Source organism: Spea bombifrons, chromosome 1, assembly GCF_027358695.1.
Source record: "Spea bombifrons isolate aSpeBom1 chromosome 1, aSpeBom1.2.pri, whole genome shotgun sequence".
Lineage (NCBI taxonomy): Eukaryota > Metazoa > Chordata > Amphibia > Anura > Pelobatidae > Spea > Spea bombifrons.
The window spans coordinates 140,055,760-140,079,484 of record NC_071087.1 but is presented as its reverse complement, the minus strand read 5'-3'; the positions used below and the strand labels follow the sequence as shown (position 1 = coordinate 140,079,484).

Genomic DNA, 23,725 nt, shown 5'->3' with positions numbered 1-23,725 from the left:
AAAAATTAAATGGTTTCTATTTAAATTTAGTGGAAAACACTATGTAATGTTTGTGGCTCCTTTTGTAAATTAAAGTGATAACATAATAATAAGATAATATGATAATAGGAAGAAGATCAGAGTTATACTGTTCTTGTGATATATATGTACTATTAGGGAGCAGGTTTGTAATACCATGTAGGTCTCTTCATCAAATAACTTTGAAGAAGACTCGTAAGTGGTCTTGACAGCCGGCAGTTTAAGATACAACTATTTTATCCTGTAATCTTTCTTCATATGAAAAGTCATATGTAATTTTAATATCTGTTTTCTTTAGCCGCTACCTCAGAGACCAATTTTTGGAGGCTGTGAAGCAACAGCAGCTCTAGAAACTGCCAATCTAGACCTAGTTCATTTTACTTGTAAGAAAAAGTTATCCTGCCAAAAAATGTGGTTTCACATAATAATATTTTTCTTTTGAATTCAAGCCAACTGGGTGGTAAAATATTACATTGCGTATTGTTCTGGGGTATGCAGTTTAACGTAGGAATAACATTCGGGAGAAACCAAAAAGTAGCAGGCAGAGAATGATGGGACTTGTAGTTTAGTAACCGGTAAGGACCAAGTTGGTCAGCGCTGGAGTGGACAATGGTTTTTGAACCAGTGTCTTCCCCTTTTTCTGTTTTTCTAGAAGAGTTAGGACATCACCCCCTCACTTAGATGTCTGGGTGGGCTAAGTTCTCTAGATAAGGAAGGGCAACGCTAGGCACAAGACTGCACCCACAACGACCAATGTGCTCCTCGCTAGTAATTAGCGAGCTTCTTTAATCATATTTTCAGCAGAGCACTCCAATGATGTTATATGCAAAGTACAAATGCATGTGTAATTATTATCAGATGTTTTTGAACCACAAAATACATGTCCTTAGGCTCTTCTGCGGAAACCTGAGGGACCCTTTTCATGGAGTGCCATAACCAGCCTTTTCTGTTGGCAGGGGTAGTGTTTTCTTATGGACGAAGAAGTCAGGTTCCTTTTCGTACGGGTGGTTACAGATATAACCAATGTTTCATATCCACAACCCGGCTTTTCAATGGTTCTTTCTTTCTGCAGGAGCAAAGGCTCGCCGTTGTGCATTTTAACTGCTAGGCTGTGTGTTCTTACCACCCCTAGTTTGTGGTCAGGTGGGCAAGACAAACCGAAAATGGATATAGTGTGCCATGTGTTTAGAGCGTCTGTAAGGCTGTCATTTTGATGGTGCCATCCTTCCTGTGTAAAATGGCAGTGTCCAGCTTGCAGACCAGGACACCCTATACTTTGAAACCACAATAACCACATTCTGAATTGGCCTTTGTGGCGCACAAGGTCAGTAATTGATTCTGGACACCATTTTGTTTTGTTTTAAGGTTTTCATTGCCGAGGTTTTTGAGTACATTTTTTTTATGCAGCAATGACACATTAAGTCATATATTTACTTGTTCCAATTTTTTTTTAGCATGGTACATAAATGACAGATAAGACAGCTGTATAATCCTTCCTGTGACTAATATTCTACATTCATGTGCAGAAGTGTATTTCCCTTCTGTGAATGTCTGTTTAATTAGCCAATATATAATATTTGCAAATTTGGTTTTATTTTTTATATATATTTATATTTGATATGTTGTGACACATTTTAATTCCAAGACTAAAAGGAGGAGTCAACACAATTGAGGCACAGCCAAAACTGGATCCATGACTGAAAACCATGTGTTATTACTCATTTCATGTTCTTTTTTTTTAAGTTATTAAAATTAATATTTTCTAGTTCTGCTTCCAATAAAAGCACGGCCAGAGCACTGAATGCAAATTTTCCTTCATTCCCCATGATCCCCCAGTGCAGATTACGTTGGAACCCTGAAGTCAGTAAATGTTCTTTAAGTGCAACGAGAATTAAGAACATTCGTCATGTCAATAAGATGGCAGCCTGTGCATATAGCACAACAGGAAAGAACCTGTTAATTTTATTACTTGAGCAAAAGGGTAAACTGATTTATACGTTGCACATCGGTATTAAGAAATGGGTCCAGGGATGCTGTGGAATGTCATAGTTCCTCTTTAAGGAGTTCATATAACTTTGTGTGTTCTCCACCCGTTGGTAACTCGTACCTCCTGTCCATCTCAGAGGCAACAGCTGTTACTGCTGCGATCAACATGGATTTTAAGAGGCATTCGTGTTCCTGTTCTCAGATTGCAGCACAGCTACATAAGCATCTAAAACGGCTTCTATGAAAACATACTGCAACCATCCAGTCACCCAGGAATTTAGCATCTTAACTCTAAAGCTCTGGTGGAAGAGCACAGAGCTTCAGACGCGATATCCAAATCCTTTGAGTGCAAGAAAGCTAAATTTATCACATATCATTTTATATATATATTTATTTATATATATTATAACATCTTTTGAGAAGTTCCTCAACTCGGAAGTGAAAAAAAAACATCATGTAGTCCCTAAACTTTTCTTTTACCATGGTACACTCAAAGGGTTAAACTAGAAATTATAGGTTATATCTAACTATAAATATAAACTACGGTCTCAATGTTTTTTTTTTCCTGTTTTTAACTTTAACATGATCATGTGGTCATCAAAAAAAAAAAAGTACTATGGATATTATAATGCTGGTTCAGAATAAGATTCCATAGCCAACAAAAAAAAATCTGCAACAAATAAAACCCCGGCTTACATTTCTATACATCTGCCAACCCACCCAAAGAAAACAATCAATCATGTAGTGATTTATATGCATGTAAACATGCAGAGCATTATTCATTGCATCGAAAAACAAAACCATAAAAAGCTCATGCGGTGTTATTTCTCTTAAACTACTGGCACGGCATGTGTTTTTTTTTAATGGTACTATTATTAAATTTAACTGTAAATACACAAAAATGAATGCAGATTATTAAGAAACCAAAGCTTTTGATCGCTTTACCATCACTCCAACACGCAAACAACACTGATGTCCTGTGGAAGGGTCTCATGCATTTCATTTGCTTGAGGTTTTGTTATCAGCATTCACATAATGCTATTATTATATGGTTTTAGTGAAGCCACTGCACTGTTTTTTTGCCAGAAAATCAGATATTATATTTAAATTTGTATTTGCATCATTTATGTAACCTGCTCATACTTTACTATTTGGTAAGGCTCTTTTTAAAAATAAATATATTACTAATTGTCAATTAGTAATTAATATTACTATATTACTATACTATACTATATATTAATATTAATATACAACAAAGGGAGGCTCCAGGGTTTACTCTGTTAAAAGTGTGATCTACATGCATTTTTAATAACCATTTAAAATATGGTACAGTCCAAGGATCCTGTGGACTTGGTATGGCCCACAGTGAGTTTTATGGTATATATGGCCACCGGCCAAGATTTTGATCATTATATTATAATTTTAAAAGGGCATGGGTCACCAGTTTACAGAACCATAGCTCTGCAGATTTGGTGTTTTAGTACCATCCAGTTGTTGGCTAATTTTGAAGGAAGTAATAGCCAAATTGTTCAGTATTTCAGCCACACACTGGCTTGTTGTAGCCCTCCAAAGTTTGTTTTATGGCACCTATCCTCACTGTTTAAAACAAAACCTATTAAACTATTAAAAGGGTCAGCTAACCTGATCAAAACAATGCTGGGTTATACACGATAGTCTAAACTCCTCATATTGGTTTAACTGACACTCTTTACGATATATAGTTATATAATTCTTGGTCCAGGTAGAGTTATAGGATTTGTTTTAATTGGCGAGGGTTTGCCAAACCCCACTGTGCAACATTCTACAATCTCTCATTTGAGATTACGTTCTGTATTTAGCTAAAGATTATGGCAATTGTTCTTTAATGAAACAAAATCTATCTTGAGTCCTTTAATTTGGAAGCCAGCACTACACGGGTTAAGGGATGTTACTTTAGCACTTATCAGCAGACCAGCCATCTAACCTTTGGTACTTACAGGTATTTTATGGCTCTTGATCATATTATCAAACTCTTCATTAATTTTTTTATATTTTTCTTCAGTGCGTGGGGTGAGAGCATAAGAGGAATCTGGATCGGGGCTTTCACAAGCTTTGTTTTCTTTCTTGTTCAATGCCTGCCAGGTTTAGAGAAATATCACAAAGTAAAAAAAAACTGAACGCACGCTCAGAGTACTTACACACAATCTTTGCCTGCTGATCATAAGATCAATATCTTCATTAATCTTTCTGTACTTGTCCTCAGACTCAGGGCTGTGACCTACTGAATCGTCTGCATCGGGATCTGGACTGTCACAACCATTAAGTCCTTTCTTTCTTAACGTCTGAAATACATAATTTGAACATTTCAGGCCATGCCGTGGTGCAGAAGACAGATTCTGGGAGCTTTGTTTGACAGTGTTTAATGCTTATGATTGATGTGTGGAACTCCAGCTCCTTGGAACTACAACTCCCCCAGGAGTAGCCAGTCTAATAAGAATTGTAGCCTTCTGTAGCCAGATGATGACGCTTCATGAGCATAAAGAGTCCTTAATATCACAAAATATACATACGGTAATATTTTTTAATGGTGGAAGCAACAGAAGGTATTACACATAAATAGCACCGTACCGAGCCCCTGTTGGCAGCGCTAGGACGTCTACTATAAATGGAAAGATCACATGACCAGCTTGGTGTCCCTGTCTAACATACCACTAGACAAGGTAATGTATTCCAGCTCCAGCCCGATTCCATGCATGATTTGCTTTCATACATAGATGCATCCTCTTTTGAACTTGAACCCTGCTGATATCCAGTCCCATCCCCCACTCATATGCTTAGTACATTTAAAAGCGAAGGGAATACATTCGTTATGTTTTGTAATGGAGTATGGTATACAAAATGCAAAAGTGTTCTTATCACCCTATAGAATTCTCTGGCTGATCGAATCACTGGATTTATGAATTAGACCAATTTTGTAACTTAGCACCAGAATCAAACTCCCGTAGTGATCTTGCAACCAGATCTTGTAACCTCTACCAATCACAGTTTGACATGAAGTATATGTTGCATGTAGCCTTCGGGATGACTGCCATACGTTTTACTATTTGAAACCTAACCTTCTTAATGTCGTTTCACGGGACTGTTCGACTTAAATACCTACAATTTATCACCAATCACCTAAGCTGAGCCACTCAGTTTGTCATCCATAAAAGGACCAAGTAAGTAGTTGGAAAATTAGCAGAAAGTTCCCAGTATAACATTTTTTTTCTGAACATTGGAAAAAAAACCCCTTTAAGATTATATGGCTTGGATCAATCCTAAACTTGATGGTGGGGTAAAGACCCCTCCTACCACAACAGTCACAATAATGCGTATATAAACTGCAGAAAATGTGTGTAAATAATATACATTATTCTCCTTGTAAATGCCTCTACATTTATATATAATATACATTATTAGCAAGCCTTTGTTACCATTTTGGATGCCATCTTAATTAACGGCGACAAAAACATTTACCACTTTTTTATATATTATTCCTCTTTGATTTAATGAGTATATTTTTGTACACCTCCAAAAAAAAAAAAAGTTCTGAATGTTTGGGTGTAACATTCATGTTCCACCTACTAAATATAGACGTTTATATGAAACCTTTCAGATCAGACCCACCGAACACTAATATTGTGTTCTTTAAAGTGCTCCAGGGAGTGTGTGTTAAACCATTTACCGACATGAACTAAATCCGTCCCCTGCAAATGGAACAGAATCCTGACTGCCAGAGAGACAAATCACGTCAACATTCTGACACCATTTCCCAATTGACAAGATCGTGTTTCCAGGCCTTTGATTAACCTCCTAGATAATAAGATCTGTGGGTGCTGTTCGGACCTGACCATGTACACTGTGGATTTGACTCAGGGCCAAGGGTGCTTCAAAGTGATTGAGAGAATCAAATGCTCTCGAAGCATGCAGGCTGGCTATCTGTTCTGTCAGAGCTCAGCAGTTTACAATCTGACACAAGGCTACATCACTAGCCATCAGCAATTTTACTTATCTTAGAAATCCCCACCTGTCAGCAAGTCTGCACCTGTTGTCTAACTCCGCAAAGGCCAAGTGACAACAGCCAATCGGAAGCGCCTGCTCTGCAACATGGCCATAGATGGCTCTTAATTCCTCGCTTCTCCACATCGTGCCCTTAACCTCCATGGGTTTAAACCGACTGTTTTTCATACTTGACATACTGTCAAAAATATGAGCTCCCTCCACTTAATGTAAAGGACAAATCAAAGTCTTGTGACCTAAGATAATGGATATTTTTTTAAGGGCTTTAAATTTCACAGCCCTATAAAGATATCCACGCTATGAAATGGTAGGATCCCTGTTTTAGGCACTTTCATGGGAGCATTTATGAGTTATAGACCCCGAAGGAGATGACTATGACTATATAGGAAATGGATATGGGAAGCATGTACGTCAATGGATTATTTACTAGTTACTTATTCACCAACAAGGATGTTGTCAGACACTTTACTGTAAACAGATGTATAACATTATAGATACATATATAGTATCTGAGTCAGTAGGACGCACTTTGAAAAGTGTCAGCCTACCTTTATTAATTATAAGAAATACACTTTGTTAGAGGTAGGTTGAGATATACACTTAAACTCATTCTAAAGTTTAATGCTAGTCCAATAATAAGGTATTAAACAAACTGGGATACTTTGAAATATTATTGAATATATGCCAAACGACCAACACAGCTATCCTCAATAAAGTGTTTAGTAACTGAAATATTCAATAAATGATGGGGATTTCTCTTCAGTGGTCTTTATGACATTTAAAAAAAACATTCGTATCTGATTTCCTTTTGACCTAATGCTTAAAACTAGATAGCAATCACACACAAAGTGACTTGTTTAGCTGGGACTTTCCTGAATACAAATAATATAAGGGGGGTACAGGTCTGAAACGTAGAACTATCCCATGGCAGAAGGGGACAGCTGGTGACCCACCTGCTCCATGACTAGCTTGCAGAAAAATGTGAAAAGTAACGGACAGCATTTATTCACTAAAGAAAGCAGAAATGCTTTGGTAGAGGGAAGAAGAGCTTGAGACCCCTCCTGTCTCAGTGTTTTTCCGATGAGGCGAAGTACTACATTTCAGACGCCGACAAAAGCATACATGGCATTTAACAGAATGCAATTGACTGCTAAGATGCCCTCAAAAAAGTGCTTTTAGTATCATTTTCTACAATCATACAGATATGTTTAATTATTTTATTGAATTTGTGCTAGTTTATAAATGTAGTAGCCGATAGGTATATGAAGAGTACACATACATCCCCAAAAAACACTGATTCGTCTCCCTTGAAGGAATGAACGTCTCCCTCTAAATGCTGTAAGGAAGAGCATTTATCCCTCTCCAAATTTGTTCTAGAGGCCACCAGAAACCAGAGCTGATTACCAAGTCTCTGGGTTGGTGTTTCATAACCCTTCCTCCTCAATGAGGCCCAGCACTGCTTCTTATAAGGAGCAGAAGAGGGAGACCTCTATGGCATCATATGTGGGAAGCAGCCATACATCATTATTATTTCACATCTCCTATTATAGTATTGTGTGCCGCGCATTGTATAGAAACAACATACCAGATTAAACCTTAGATTCTGCATAGTTAGGTTTGTATCTTGTATGTTTGCCCTGTTTCTAAAATAGCATAAAATGCCTAAGGTTATATCTCCAGTTATCTTAGCTGCTCACGAGGACTAACAGAGACCACGGGACTGTCATTACTCTTATGAAAACAGATTTATGAGATAAACAGGCGACAAAAGGAATCGCGGAGATGGTAAAAGTCACCTCAAAAAGGAGGTGGAGTCCTCAACACCCAGGAAGTGAGGAAGAAAAGATGGCTTAAAAGGCTTGTCAAGGAGAGTCATCAAGACCAAGTATGACTTGTGACTGAGTACAAAAAAACAACGTAACAAACTGAGAAAGATTGAGTAAGAAAATAAATGGTCTTGAGTTTTGAATATCTGTTCTTCTTTCTTCAGGGGCGTCCCTAGCGTATTTGGAACCCAGGGCTGATCCTATATTTGGCACCCCCACTTCCATAAAATGGCAGACCCTCCATGCACACCATCCCCTCTGACTGGGAGAACAGGGGATAGGCTATTTCTGGGCTCTGCTCTTTTGCAGAAGTACTCTAAGGGGCCAGAATAATGAAGCCAAATCATTTTGGCACCTCTCTTTTCTGCAAAGCCACAGGACCACCCCCAAGTACCCCACTGTCTTACTATAATAAATGAGTTAGTCATTTTTTGTTAGGAACACTTAACCTTTATTTTGGCTCATAAGTAATGTGTTCAGTAATCTGCTTACTAATGTGGAAATTGACAGATGTAGGCAAACTTCCTCTTAACAAGACTGACCACTTGTCTTTAATAGCGTGAATAGGTGGACCAAATGTAACCCAGGCGTTTATTGTGTTTTAGCACCTCGATAAAAGGGCCTGCGTGCCACGTAACGTCTGTGTTACATTTGGTCCTTCGATTCACGCTACTGGAGTAGTGACTTGAGTCACACTTTCACATATTCCCGCGCACTTGTTTTTTTCAGCACACAATTTATGGAGCTGATTGCATAATTCACCTTTCCAATTGAATCAAAAGCCAGCTAATTATAACATAAACCCTTATTTTATTATGTTTTTTTATTATCATTCAATCTCAGTATGTCTCAGTTAATATCACATGATTTGCAGCTACTGTACGCACCCACACATTGTGCAATACATGTCACATACATAAGTACATAAAGAATACACATCATCGCCATCTGAGATAGCTTGTTGGTGATGAGGTCCTGCCGAAAATCATTCAGATTAAGTTCAGTTTTTGTTGGGTCAAACTGAAATGCAACACTGCATTTCTAATGACTTATACTTTCTTTCTGTGTCTTAACCCCTTAATGTCAAAGCCCGTACATGTACGGGCTCAAAATGCATTGTTTTCAATGGGTTTAGGGGCCGCCCCTTGGTCCTTAAGGGGTTAAATACAGAGCAGAATATACTAAGGTCTGAGGAACACATAACTTTCACTGATACAGAGCTCAGACTTATCACAAGGTTAACTTGAATAAATACACGGACTCAGGACTGTGAGTTGTTTTTTGGTCTCTTTGTAGCATCTGTGTTCTTTAAAGTTACTTTTAAGTAACATAATACATATTTAGCTAATATTGGCATGGCAAAAAGTGACTTAGCATACCCATGGACATTAACCACTAAATGGATAGTTTGCAGGGGAAATTTGGTGAATATTTTAGTTCCCCAGGTTTGCACTGCTATATGAAGGAGTAGTTCCAACAAACTTACACCAGATGGACAGCGGGCTTCAACTGTGCATTTATAACCCCAACACTTAGTATGGAAGAGTAAAGGATAACGAGTTAAAACAATGGAGCTTTGCAATATCCTACACTGAAATTTATTGGCGCTGGCACTGCCCTAGGGCTAATGTTTGGCGATGTCAGCATGATTCATAATAAACACATATACAACTGTCCGAGTAACAAATATTGTATAAAAGTGAGGTTAAAAACAATATGTCAATACACTTTCATACATTTTTTTCTCAGAAGCACAGAAAATGATGGTAGATAAGAACCATTTGGCCCATCTCGTCTAAAACCTTAATCAGTCCTCGGTCTCGTCTTGGATTCAGCCTATCCCACGCACTTTTGAATTCCCTTACTGTATTAATTCCCGTGCTGTATTATGCAATCGAATTGCAGAAGTAGTATGACTAGAGAGAATGTTTGTCATATGGATGGCAGCTATTAAACCGTTTGTAGTAGAACCTTCTTCTTATAAATAACTTCATTCAATGACAAACGTTTTCTGTATTTTTCATTATTTATGAAGACTCTACTTGCCCTACTGACCATGTATGTACAGAGCTACAAAATACATGTTAACTTAGGGGAAAAAATCAATTGAGAAGTATTACAATACAATTTAGATCATCTTAAGTTTAATATAAGAGGAGCAAATAAGAAAATAAAAATATGTAACAAATCTAAAAACAGGGAGAGAATAATACATTGTGTTTTTACAAGTTAAAAGGAACATAGAATTCTAATGAATAACATATTACTGTTTAAAGAGACTTTTTTATCATCTGTTTATATTCGGCAACTAAAAAAGCAGGTGCTCTAATAATTTTGCATACATTACATTTAATTATTTCATCTATCAAAAAAAATTCAAATTGATTAACATTATCAAAAATAAAAATCTAATAATTTAAATAGGTAACACAACAATATACCGCTAAATTATTACATTTACATAGAGAAGAGAAGCAGAGCAAGTGAACTGAATGTTTTGAGTTGGCCACAATGTGCCGTATATGACAAAGCCCTTACGAAAAAATTACTGCAGTTTTTCTGAAGTAATACTGCAGTTTTTTGGACATGAAAAAACTGCAATACTGCACTTTTACTGCAGTATTACTGCACATTTACTGCAGTTTTACTGCATTTGTACTTCACTGTACTGCAGTTTTACTGCAGTTATTTTTGTACGGAAGTACAATTGCAATAAAGCTGCAGTACATTGAAGTACAATGCAGTATAATTGCAGTAAAAAAAAAAAGCGCAGTAAATACGCAGTAATAATGCAGTACAGTAAAGTACAAATGCAGTAAAACTGCAGTAAACGTGCAGTAATACTGCAGTAAAAGTACAGTATTGCAGTTTTTTCATGTCCAAAAAACTGCAGAAAAACTGCAGTAATTTTTTTGTAAGGGAGTATCAGGAGCTTTCAAAGTTTCTACTGTTTATGTCAAATTGCTTAGCTTTTTAATAATAATAACAGATATTTCATATTTCTGTGACACTGGCTTTGGTTACTGCTAAGAATTAAAACGGCTGTCATACAATCAAAATCATTCATCACAAGGCTTTTCAGTCAATTATTAAGTATGTTTCAAATTTTCATAAAGAGCGTTGGCCTTGGACTGATATACTAAGGGAGGGAATAAAAAAACACTAAGCCAAATGCTCTTTCCTCACACTTAGAGATGTGGAATAGGTCTCATTTAAGTAGCTAATCCACATGTTATTGAGTCTAGGAAAGAGAAAAGAAGGCACAAGAAAGAAAAGGGGAAAAATAAGTTGGGGGATAATAGAAATTGAACCAACGCAAGAACAAAAAAAGATCTCTAAAATGCACAAATGCCCTTGGCAGAAAACATTGGGGAGTCAGGGCCCACAGGAATAAATATTAATATTGGATTTCCAAATGTTATTCCGTATGGAGCGTCAGCATATGTATGGTGTGAGAAGGTGGGAGAGATCGGTAATGAACAATGGACACACACAGTGTGCAGCCAGTGTACATGTGGAAAAAGCTTCAATACTAAGAGTAGCCACTGGGTTTAGTGATATGCTACAGAATATGGGCAAGATGAGTTCCAAAACATGGATCTACATGGACATCGTGGACAACCTTTCCTCATAACACCCTCAGCCAGCACCCGGTCTAATCCATCGGAAGGACCAACAACCTTTACAACTCATCCTGACTCAGCCAACTCATCCCCATCCAAGCAGTCATCTCCTACTGTTTCACCTCCCCCTCAACCGACTAGATTGTAAACTCGCAAGAGCAGGGCCCTCTTCTCCTTTTGTTTGGTATTGTTTGCATCTTTAAATTTATTCTTTCGACTCATTGTAAAGCGCTACGGAGTCTGCTGGCGCTATATATATATATATAAATATAATGAAATGCGGAGCAATAACGATAGCGTGAGATACCATTCAAAGCAACTGCAGAATGGCCCCCTATTGGCGGAACTGAGTGCATCATTTATTTATATAAACCAGGGGCGCTATTTCCTAGGAGATATGTTAATCCAAAGAGTAATCAGTCTCCAAGCTTCCACATTTACCATAAGGTTTACATTTTTAAATTAAAAATTTTAATAAATGAAAAATGGGAGACACAAGATTTGGCTATGATGAAAACAATGGAGAACTTTATAAAATATAAATTCTTATTTTTGAATTTTTGAATATTAATATTCTTTAAATGTCGCCTATCCACAGAATTCCACCAAAATTAAGCGTTTATATACTTAATTTCCTGTGTCTATCATTTAAAACATGCGGACCTATGATTGACAGGTACATATTAACACTGTTCCTACTGTTGATGTTCTCAATCAAAATCTACCTGATTGTACTTGAAATAATTTATTTCTATTGTGTAAAAATTATACCCATAAAGCCATCTACTAGAGCAATCTTTCTGCATTCACAATCCTATTAACTGAATTTAAACACATGTGAAACTGGCATTGGATTATACTGGGCATAAAAAACAGCCCTAGAACTGTTGATTACCTAGAACGACAATTCCTATCATGCTAGCCAAAACCAAACACGGGCGTGCTTGGGCTAAGTTTGGACTATGTATGGACTAGGTTTCAGCTGTTTGGCCTATTTCTTCTTTGGCTTAATGACAGTTGGCTTTGTGTTATGGGAGTTGTTGTCCAAGGACTCATGTATGCTTTAGGTTTTCCTATTATTGATGTATAAACATTATTAGAACAGACCTGCTTGGTTTACTCATCAGTTTATTGAAATACCGCTACACAAATCTGCTTTTTAAACACCCCATGGCACAACAGGAGCGGCTGTTTGGCAAGAACTTTATTCAGCCCGGGTCAGCTGTTTGTTATTTAAGTGTAATTGCTCTATTATAATTTAACCGCTTTGAATATTTGATGCGCACTAAGCCCGATCAAAGCAGTAAATGTGCTCTTAAACCTGATGTACATGCATATTTTTTTCACGTTAAAATTAAATTACTGTTAACAGTTATTGATTTCGCATCATGATATATAAAATGCGATTTTATTTATTTTAACAGCTTTTATAGTTTCATTCAGCACCATCCAATCACATCCTTCGTCATAATAATTGGTTTCCTGCCCAAAATTAACTACTTAGGTGCTCTTGAATATAATAAACATTTTTTTAACAAAGATGTGAAAGATATACCATGCAAAAAATGTGGACTTTAATTTTACCACATCGACATGACATTGCTTGCCATTAAAAGCAACTAAAGTTATATATTTAGTACTAACCACAGAGTCCCACAAAACAAAACCACTGTTAAATTTGATGAGCACAGACCATGCTTCCCAACTGTCCCACTTTGAGTGGGACAGACTCGATTTTGCCACTCTATCCCACTATCCTGACGACTACCTCTGTCCTGCTATTCTGGGCTATTAAATTGTTAATATTTTGGAGTGTCCAGTGGTCAACACATTTGGAATATTCCTGATTTGAATATGAGCCATTTAAAAGAAGTCTTACCCTACACTATAGAATCCATACACTCAATTAAATTATTTATACCATTGTATGGATTCCATAATGACATAGTATGATGTATTAATAGTGAACAAACCAACAGAAATATAGTAATCCTTATATCCCTAAAATACATGTTATTTAATGTATTACTACAAACTCGCAAGAGAAGGCCTCTCTTCTACTTCTGTACTGATATCCTTTAAAGTGTGCTAATCTTATTTGTATATTGTCAATGTATTTATTATTTATTTACAATTTTAATATTATTGTAATAGAGCTATGGAATCTGTTGTATCTCTGTCAATGTAATGTAACATGGATTGTTCTCAGTTAAATAAAACCTTGTATTATTACTGACATAAGATGCTTATTGCATTTTTCTGAATTTTTCAGTTAAGGAAATAAGAATGCACAATTTTATGGGTGCAGTATGCGTCATGGCCATTCGTTTTTTGGGGGGCGCTGTTGCAGTTGTAGTCTATGGGAGATGTTTTTTTAAAATTAACTCTATTGAAACAAACCCGTGGAAAGTTCTAAAAAAAATATCAGTTATATGCCACACCATGCACAGAAACCGTAATACAATGTTAGTGATTATATATATATATATATATATATATATATATATATATATATACACCGATATATATATATATATATATATATATATATATATACGCACATTTATATTTTATGGGTACCCGTGGCTATGTTTGTATTATAACTGGTTGCAGATGTGTGCCAAGAAGATTTACAACTTTACAAATAGTATTTAATTCTTAGAGTTATACATAATATGTGCTGTGCTATGTTAAGTATAAACTAGAACAAATAGCTCATTACTATACTGCTTCTGTTACAAATGAATCCAATGCTAAAGGCTCCATATGTTACAAAGTGCAGCTATATTTCAGTAGCAGGCAATAAATTATATGGTATGTAAGCATGTTTTAATTACAAGTATATGCGTTTTCGAAAAAACACTAGTTTATCACATGCATTAAATCTGACCACCGCTCCCTATTAAGCTTCCATGCTTCAATTCGGTATCATACATTAAAATTAGTGGCGGCATATTAAAATGTAGCCTATTTTTAGATTATTGATTAATAGAGGAGCTGAATATGTAAATATTAAATTTCTTAAGACACAGTATGGAGTTATTCATGCTAAAATTAAAAATGCATTCGGTCATGAAAGCCTCCTGTCTTAAGGATCATAACTATAAGTAGCTCACTATCTAGGCTGAATGTGGCTGAGCGAGGCTGCGTGTCCTATTTTCCATATCCGTAATAAAGATACAATATGGGAATTCAGCCTGGTAATTACTAATACACCACATAGACAATTACAGTCAGTGTACTACATAAAAGAGTTACTTGTGGTCTGCATGCATTACAAAGAACAGCATGGGGGCAGAAAGGGGGTCAACATTCACCGAGACAAAATGGCTCGTAAGAAGGAAGGAGACCATGCAACTTAAATGTGATCAGACACAAGGACTTCAGTTCTTCCTAAAAAGGTCTTGGTCCCCTTCATCATCTTTTGTTTTCTAACTCTTATCACAAGCAGTCTTACAGGAACCAGACAAAACAATACTAAGGTTCCAGTGCCTAGGAAAGCTGAGCTAAGCTATTCCACACCCTGTCACTGTGCTAGAAAACAGGCTAATCAGAGCTTTAACTCTTTCGGTGGCAAACAGGGCAGAATTCGAGGCTGGACTGCCCCAGATCTACTGCACCTGCGCGGGCTTCACGTCTTGGCACTATACCATACCAAGCCGGTGCCAGATTCCAATTCTCACACATATTCCAACATAAAGATTTGAGATAAAACCAGTGCTTCCATTTAATCAAAATCTGATGCCCCAGCTGAAACTGGGAAGGTGCCAGTATGATTCTAAAAATACAATTCTGGTAATGATTGATTGGATAAACAACCTTAAAACACGGAAAAAAGGAGGAAAACATTATACCATCATTATAGATGGCGGATTAGATTCTTAAGGGAAAAAAAAAATATATATATATATATATATATATATATATATATATATATATAAAAATTATTTATGTATTTTTGATAGCTCCTAGGTAGTATTAATTGTTTGTCTGGGAGTGCAGAGGATATATATAATATATATATATATATATATATATATATAAATATATATAACATTTCTGTATCTCCTGTTGTTTTACATACTCCATAGAAGAAATGTTGAAATTTATATTCTGCTGTCCTTTGTCCATTATTACTGTTAGATAAATAACATAAAATAAAAAAAACTAATTATTTTCTCTTCAATCTTCCTGTTCTCACCTAGAAGCTGCTTTGGATAGAATTCTTTTTTTTTTTTTTTAACATGCAAAATAATATAACCATAAAAATGTCTACAAAGCATAATGTGCTTTCTGTCTGCCAAATCACTAACTTTTATTGCAATATATTACAATCAGACAAAATAAAAATCCCCAAAAATCCAGTTTGTGGTCTGCAACAATTATTTAACAGGAGGATGGAGAGAGTGCTTGGCTACACGGCGCTGCTTATGTATGTACGGGGCATACGTGTAAGATTCCAAAAAAATACACAACAAACCGGTAACGTTCCAGATAGCAACGCCTGTGAAACAAAGCCTTGTCTTTGAGAAAGTGTTTACGATCAATGTGAAAAAAATATATCCTTGGGCTTAAATGTTTGGTGGCACCCAGAAGTCTGAAGAAAGCAGTTCAGACCTGTGGTTTTTCAAGGGCACTTCAGCATCGCTCGCATTCTCAAAGGGATCTCTGAATGAATAGTGCTGGGTTACTCAGCCATTACTCCACGCCTATTCCTCTTCATTTTCCTTGGCAAGACTGCAAGCTGGTCTATTTTTAGCCGAATTGCTTTCTATTTTTAGAAGACTACCAGTTAAGAGACATTTATTAGGGGGGGGGTGGAATACAAAAGAAGGAGGAGATAGAACTTCCCTTCGCGTATTGTAAACCAAGTCCTTAAACCTGTAACTCCGGGCATTTCAGCTGCTTCCAATCTTGGAAAAATAAAGGGAAAAAAAGTTCAGTGATTTAAAAATAAACCTACCCTCTGGCTAAGGGACTAAAATACAACAAGCTGTTACTATGTGAAACAATGTCAATGAAAACAAAGAGCATTCTTCTACGACCTGATTGAAATAAAGACTTCAGGACGCCTGCCATATGAGAATATTGTGTGTAAGATTTTTCCGAAGCGTCAGCCAAATATGTTTTGGAGGGAAAAAAAGACAGTTGTGCAACTTTGAGTTAATACTTCAAACGTAGGATACGAAGAGTATGATCTATGTTAAAAAAAGATTTCGTCCTTAACCAAAGTCTTCGAAATCTCTTTCCACGTACTTAGGTTGACAACGTGCCAACCGGCTTCCTAGGCCTAGATTTTAACTTCATTTCTTTTCTAAACAGGAAGCAAGTTTCCTAATTTGAGTTTCATTGATTATTAATGTTCAAAAAAGCTATTATGAAAAAAAATCGAGAAAACACGTTAGGTAATAACTTAAATTTACATAGAACACATTTTTTGGAGTGTGAGGTTTTTACCCACTAGAGGAATCAAACAGAAGGCATTTAGTAAAAAAAAAAAAAAAAAGAACTTGGAGCTAACAGGATTAAAAAACAAACTCCAGCAGTTAACTCTCGAGATTTAATTCCCGCAGGAAACTGTATAAATTCCTGTAGCATGGGAGTCCAGCCTTTCCAAATCCTTATGTAAATACGGACATAAGAAACATTTTGGGCATATCTGGGAGCTGGAAATGGCAATCTTGGGGGGAAAAAGTTTACATATTTGAAATACAAAATCATTTGCACACATTTTTAATTGCAAATGTGATTTTACCCATTCGTTACTAACAATTTACATAATAAATTCTAATTTATAATAATTCTAATAAATAGAAACTCAATCAACAGGTTGCTTTCAGGGATATCGATACCCAAAGTGAGAAACAGAGAGAGAGAGAGAGAGAGAGAGAGAGAGAGAGAGAGAGAGAGAGAGATAGATAGATAGATAGATAGATAGATAGATAGATAGATAGATAGAGACAGACTGCACAGACATATACATAAATCAAGTAAATATCTAAGATCACTAGGTGGAAGCAAATGCATTTCCTATAAAGAAAGACATTCATTATGTTCAAATATCAAATTTCAAATGTTTCAGTTTATGAACTCATGTCACACAAGACGAGTGTCGACTGTGACATCAAAAGGAAAGTGCAAAACAGATGTTACAGAATGAAACATAAAATATTTAGCTCTCGCTATAGTAAGGTTGGCGAGCAGAGCACTCTCTAATGTATCTGTTTGTCTTAGTCTGTCAATTCCTGTTTTGTGATTTTCCGTGAATATATGTATTGTACGAAGCAATATGTAAATTGGTGGCGCTATATAAATAAAATATAATAATCATCATCATCAAATAGATATCACTATAAAAACTTAGCATTAAACCAACAATGAGATCTAGGAGTGTCAATGAAATGAGAATCTCCAGAAGCTGAATACCAGTTCTCCAATACTACACAAACAATCTGACATAAAACCCAATGATTTAAGTACGAAAACATAGAAACAGCAGAAAAGAACCAACTGGCCCATCAGGTTACTTTTTTTATTCCATGGGATAATTTCCCAAGCTTTCTTAAATTCCTGATGCTAGAAGGTTACATCCCATATCTACTACTTTTTCTGTAAAGTAATGAATTTTCTTACTTTTTCCCTCATCCTTCTATCTTCTAACTTCAAATAACACCCTCTAGGTTTTCTACTTCTGTTTTCACTCAGAATGCTACATTTTACATTCAGGTAGCCTATTATATAGACACTTTTTAAAAGAACATAAAGGTTAAGCCAAACCCTTCTTTGTTAAAAATGTTGCATTTTGCTGTAAATATGTTCTATATTATATTTTTTTATTTTATATTTTTTTATTTTATATGTATTTTTTATGCTGTACAGTTCTCTCTCTCTCTCTCTCTCTCCCTCTCTCTCTCTCTCCCTCTCTCTGTCTCTCTCTGTGTTTAAATGGTACAAACAATACCACAAAGATAAAGTGCTTATTTACTGCACATTTGAAGATACATGACTTAATTGATATGAAGACACTTTGAAAATCTAATTAACCGCACAGCTAGTTATTAACTCTGCAACCTTTAAAAGTAATTGACACAGAGGAATTTTTTCTCTACAATCCCATTCAAAACATCCCAACAGGTGACTTGACACAAGCCAGGTCACCGAACCCACCGCTAGCTCTTTTTTTGACAGGCTAATGCAAAATAAGACAATCAACCAAATGGGATTGTAGGATTTCTGCCGAAGGCGCACGTGGTTGAGCAGTATGAAAGGAATGTCACATGAAGCTGGATCAGTCTGTCTATTCAACAATTAATTACGCTCACATTTTCTTAGTGTTAACCTGCGGTGTGCCAGAATGGTATGCATCGGGTACTACAAACACGTGTATCGTCACATGTCAACGGTACATTTTGCCAAGGGTGACTGTATTGAACTTCCCTGTTTGAGGCTGTCCTAGAAGGCTGTATTTCTACCCATATGATATAATTTCCTCTTGAAGGGTAATTTGGCAACTAGTTTTGCTCAAGATACAAAGGATTGCTCAGAAAAAAACTGTTTACATACACATATAAGGCGTGCCACTGCGGGACTTGTCAGTCGCGCTGGGAGGTACTTATGATGAGTATCGAATCATGGAATTAGTTGTCTCGTGATTTGTAGTGACTGGAAAATTAGGTTCTGGTGGAACAATGTGGGAGAGGTTGGGTTTAGGCGCTGAAATTTAGGCAGCTTTGGCATGCACGTGGAGTAGTTGATTGCGATGTGTAGGGTGAGCTGGGTATGGGTAAGTGTGATACATTGTGGCATTTAAGGAAGAGGAGGGATGGGGTGCAGAGGTACATTGTGCCATGCATTGGTTGGAAGGTACTGGGTGAGACAGTAGATTGGTAGGGTGAGGCAATTATGGTATGGGGTGGTACTTCATGGTGAGAGAACACATATATGTGTGTGTGGTTGAAGACTAGAAGACTTTGATGATTCTTTGTTCAATCTTCTGGTGTTCAAAAGGGTTAATTATTTTATGGCATTTATTTTGTTCCCTCCAATTTTAAGGACCAGGCACAGTCTTATCTGTCTTCAGGTCTACAACTTCTAATCTTGTGACTGTGAATCCCATCTGTCTCTAGTTCTAATGTGATAAGCGTTCAATACACGGCCCTCACCAACATATTAAAGCACATCCTGCTATGTTATCACTATGTCAGACCCACATATGTTTTGCAGCTATTCTTTGGGCACTTGCCTTAAAGTGTACCCACTTCAATTATATCTACACTACTGTTCAAATGTTTTGGGGGTCACTAAGCCTTTTTCATGGAAAACAGGGACATTTCTAGCTGTAATATAATTGCATAAGGGTTTTCTAACAGCCAATTAGCCTTTTTAAACTTGCCAACATGCCACTGGAACACAGGAGTGATGGGAGTGATAAAGGACCTCTGTAGGCCTATGAAGATATTCCATTAAAAATCAGCTATTTCAGCTACAATAGTCATTTACAACAACAATGTCCACGTTGTATTTCTGATCCATCTGATGTTTTTTTATCGGACAACATTTGCTTTTCTTAAAGTCACCCTAAACTTTTGAACGGTAATATCTATCTATCTATCTATCTATCTATCTATCTATCTATCTATCTATCTATCTATCTATCTATCTATCTATATATATATATATATATATATATATATATCCCTTTTAGTGTTCAGAAACAACTAGGACATAGGTCATTTCAAAATACGCAATTCTTGAATTTGTTCTTCATACTATAATAAACCAAGCCTCTGATATTCAAACAGAATATGCTGTAATATGGAATGTATCAGTTTATTCTGTAACTTAGAAACTCAACTGCAATGCCAGTGGTGACATCAAGCTGTTCGTTTTCACACTCCTAGTGTTTCCTATGTGCTAAATGTATCCATGACAGAAAGTGAAATTTCAAAAAAAAGAAGCTTTCTACAGAACTGTAAATACTGCTTGGTACAAATGTTGAATATTCACCTACATCTCCATGGTAGATGTAAAAACAAATGAAACGCTGTCATTTACACATTGGATTGAAACATTGTCCTGGCAGAGTGATAAAGGAATGTTAAAAAAAAGGGGACAAGACATTTTTCCAGTGATATCACGCACATTCCATATTCCCTGAACAGAATTATAGGGTGCCCCTAGTTATAATATACGGAAGATCCGATGAGTAATTCGACCCATCGATTCTTATTTTATCCCCTTAAGGACAATGGGCGGTCCCTAAACCCATTGAAAACAATGCATTTTGAGCCCATACATGTACAGACTTTGTCATTAAGGGGTTAATGTCCTCCAGAGGGCCAAAGGATAAATTTAATGACCTGCCAAGAATTGGCCTGCGGCCTTACCTTGACAATCATGAGTCCAAGCTAAGCCTGACTCTCCTGCAACATAAGGAAAGCCTTCACAAGCACCTTTACAGACCATAATATAACAAAAAGAGGATTCCAAGCTAGCTTGGCTCAAGCTCAACAGTGGCTCTCGCGCTCCATTAAGGCTTACGTGTGTGCAACTAAACATCATTGTCTGTAAGTCCTTACAATGCACCCCGGCATTTAGAGACAACGCGTTAGAAAATAATGACATTCTCTGGTACGGATGGCACACCGTTGGATTTTGGGGTATTATCGGCAGTCCAGGGCACTGCCATTCTCTTCTTATGTTACTTGAAAGATTTTCAACTATGTTTGATCCTTTTGCTAAAGACAGGTACAAGGCTGAGAATCGAACTTGAAGCTATTATATTTATTGTACTCGCCATAACAGAGGATAAAAACAATAAACTGACTATTAATCCTACATTTAGGAAGGGATAGTGCAACAAATGAATGTGAGAATTTTTTTTTAACATAAGTTTGAGTTTGTGGTTTAATGAGAAAAAAACCCATCTGTCTGAATAGACTGCCTGTCTGTGACATATTTGTAATAAATAGATAGATAGACAGATAGATACATTGATAGATAGAATCTGGTATGCGATAAAGTGCAAAAAAGTGGTTTCCGTTGAAGGAAGAAGGGTTTAAAGTGTAAATGTAGACCTACATTAGAAAAAGGGTGTTTGATCACAAGAGATAAATTGATCTCAGGAAATGAATCCAGCCCTAGGAGGGTAACTGTGAAGCATGCGGCACAGTAACAAAGAAGAAAGAGAAACAAAGAGAAAATTCAGCAGATGGAATCAAATACAGAAAAGGAATAGAAAGGGAAGATAAGGCAGAATAAGGCAAATAACCCTGTTTGGGAGGGAATTGATTTTACGGTGAAATATGGTATATTTTTTTCCCCCTTTCTATTGTGGTCTGTGGGAGGATTGGTAACAGATGATTATGATAAACAGTAACCAAACTGCAAATTATGTGTGCCCATCCACGTAAAATGCATCAGTATATCTCTTTACGGAAAATCTTAAACAGATTCAAAAAGCTTTAACCCTTCAACTAAAAGAGAAAGTAAAGGCAACAAACAAGCTTCATCATGGAAAAAGTAATAGTTGTAGGGTTATAGCTGATTATCACTGTGACAAAAGCCCATAGGGCATAAAAAGAAGAGGAGGAAAAAAATGCAAATAATATATCCCATAAGGGGAAGTATATCATATAGAATAGCAACAACTACCTAGGGATGAGAAATTTTAGAAATGTGATTGTGGCATTGGGGGTAAAATGGGGGTAAAATGATATCACAATTCATCTAGCTATCTGCAAAATGAAATAAATGACACCGTATAATATGCCAAGAAGTAAAAAGTTATAAAAAGAAAAACAAGAATAAGAGTTACATAATTCCACTCAAAGACCAGAAAGAGTTAAATTAGACTCAAACATGAAACTTCAGTTTGTTAAGAGATATTACACCAAAAAACCTTTTTATAGCAAATTATATTATTTTGCTATAAATCTGAAGACATAAATGTATACATGAAATTTTCAGAATTCACAAAATGCTTTTCTTTACATTTTCTTGTATAGATCTAGAATTTAATTTATATTGCCTTTGGGTCACTGTGATCTTACTATATAATTAAGAGTCAGAGCAAACATCTGGAAGTCAGGAGATCACTAATCAACTCAGCAGGACATCACAGCCAACTCATCAGAAAAGTAGACAAAATGGTACATTTTTACTTTGAAACATTTGAATACACCAGAAATGTAGACGAAATGGAGCACACATTGCTTTGTTGGGATTATGTGAATCTTTATCAAAAATAGATTTAAGATACACACAATGAGAATATACTTAACATGTTATAAAAAATATTAAATAAATTGACATTTAATAATGAATACAAATAATCAGAATGTACCTTACACTCGTTAAAAAGTACTTTTTGCTCATTTAACCCTTTGTAGTGGAGGACGGGTTTACTATTACTCAAAATCTATATTAAGAAAAAAGATTTTGCCACTTTTAGTTTGCATCGTATATATATATATATATATATATATCAGAAAGAGTTAATAGTGTCTATGCAGAATAATAATGATTGAAATGATCTACTCGGTCTTACCTCTACAATGTCTGAATTAGTTCGACTTTCATGCGGCTCATTGTATTCTGTGTATTTGAGCAAAACCTTATCCATATCGGTGCTAGCGTACTGGAACAGTTTGTTAGTGCTGTTGAAGATGATTAGAGCAATTTCACAGTCGCATAAAACACTCAATTCGTAAGCCTTCTTCATTAACCCAAACTTTCTCTTCGTAAATGTCACCTAGAGGAAAAAAATAAAAACAGTGTTTTTTATTTTATTTAAACATTCTATTGAAGGGATGGATTTTTTTAGTTTCTAATTTTTTTTTAATTGTATAAAAAAACGCAAGCAATAATTTAGATTCAAATACCACACTGAAAAGAGGGGTTTGCAGGCCAGAGGGAGCCATCAATGTTTTTTTTTGAGGCCTCACTTGTGCCCCACAATATATTATATTATATACATCATTAATTTGAATATCCATCATTCACAGGCATATCTTATCTCAGTTTTCATTTCAACATTCTAGGTGGTAAGATGTCTGTACTGTATAACCACAGGAATTTTTGATGGTTCAAAAAATATGGAATACAATAGATTATCACATGAGTGCCACTGATTTTGTTGTCTCATTACATAATTCATTTTGGAAAAACAGAATTTGATGGCAGATAAGAACCATTCAGCCCATCTAGTCTGCCATTTTTCCTAAAGACTCAGAC

At 36.1% G+C, this 23,725-nt stretch overlaps 1 protein-coding gene across 13 annotated transcripts in view; it reads right to left on the bottom strand.

Annotated features, from left to right (window-relative positions):
* The window catches only part of MEF2C (myocyte enhancer factor 2C), a 126,855-nt gene that overhangs the window by 22,176 nt on the left and 80,954 nt on the right, over window positions 1-23,725 (bottom strand). For 5 of the 13 annotated variants that reach the window (XM_053474973.1, XM_053475038.1, XM_053474999.1 and 2 more), the window contains 3 exons: window positions 23,040-23,243; window positions 4,266-4,325; window positions 3,981-4,118 (listed from right to left, as the gene is read on the bottom strand). In XM_053474973.1, the coding sequence (XP_053330948.1) occupies window positions 3,981-4,118; window positions 4,266-4,325; window positions 23,040-23,243 (402 nt within the window). Of the gene's footprint in view, window positions 1-3,980; window positions 4,119-4,181; window positions 4,326-23,039; window positions 23,244-23,725 lie in introns of all 13 variants that reach the window. The other 8 variants (XM_053475007.1, XM_053475045.1, XM_053475024.1 and 5 more) reach the window with 3 other exon arrangements.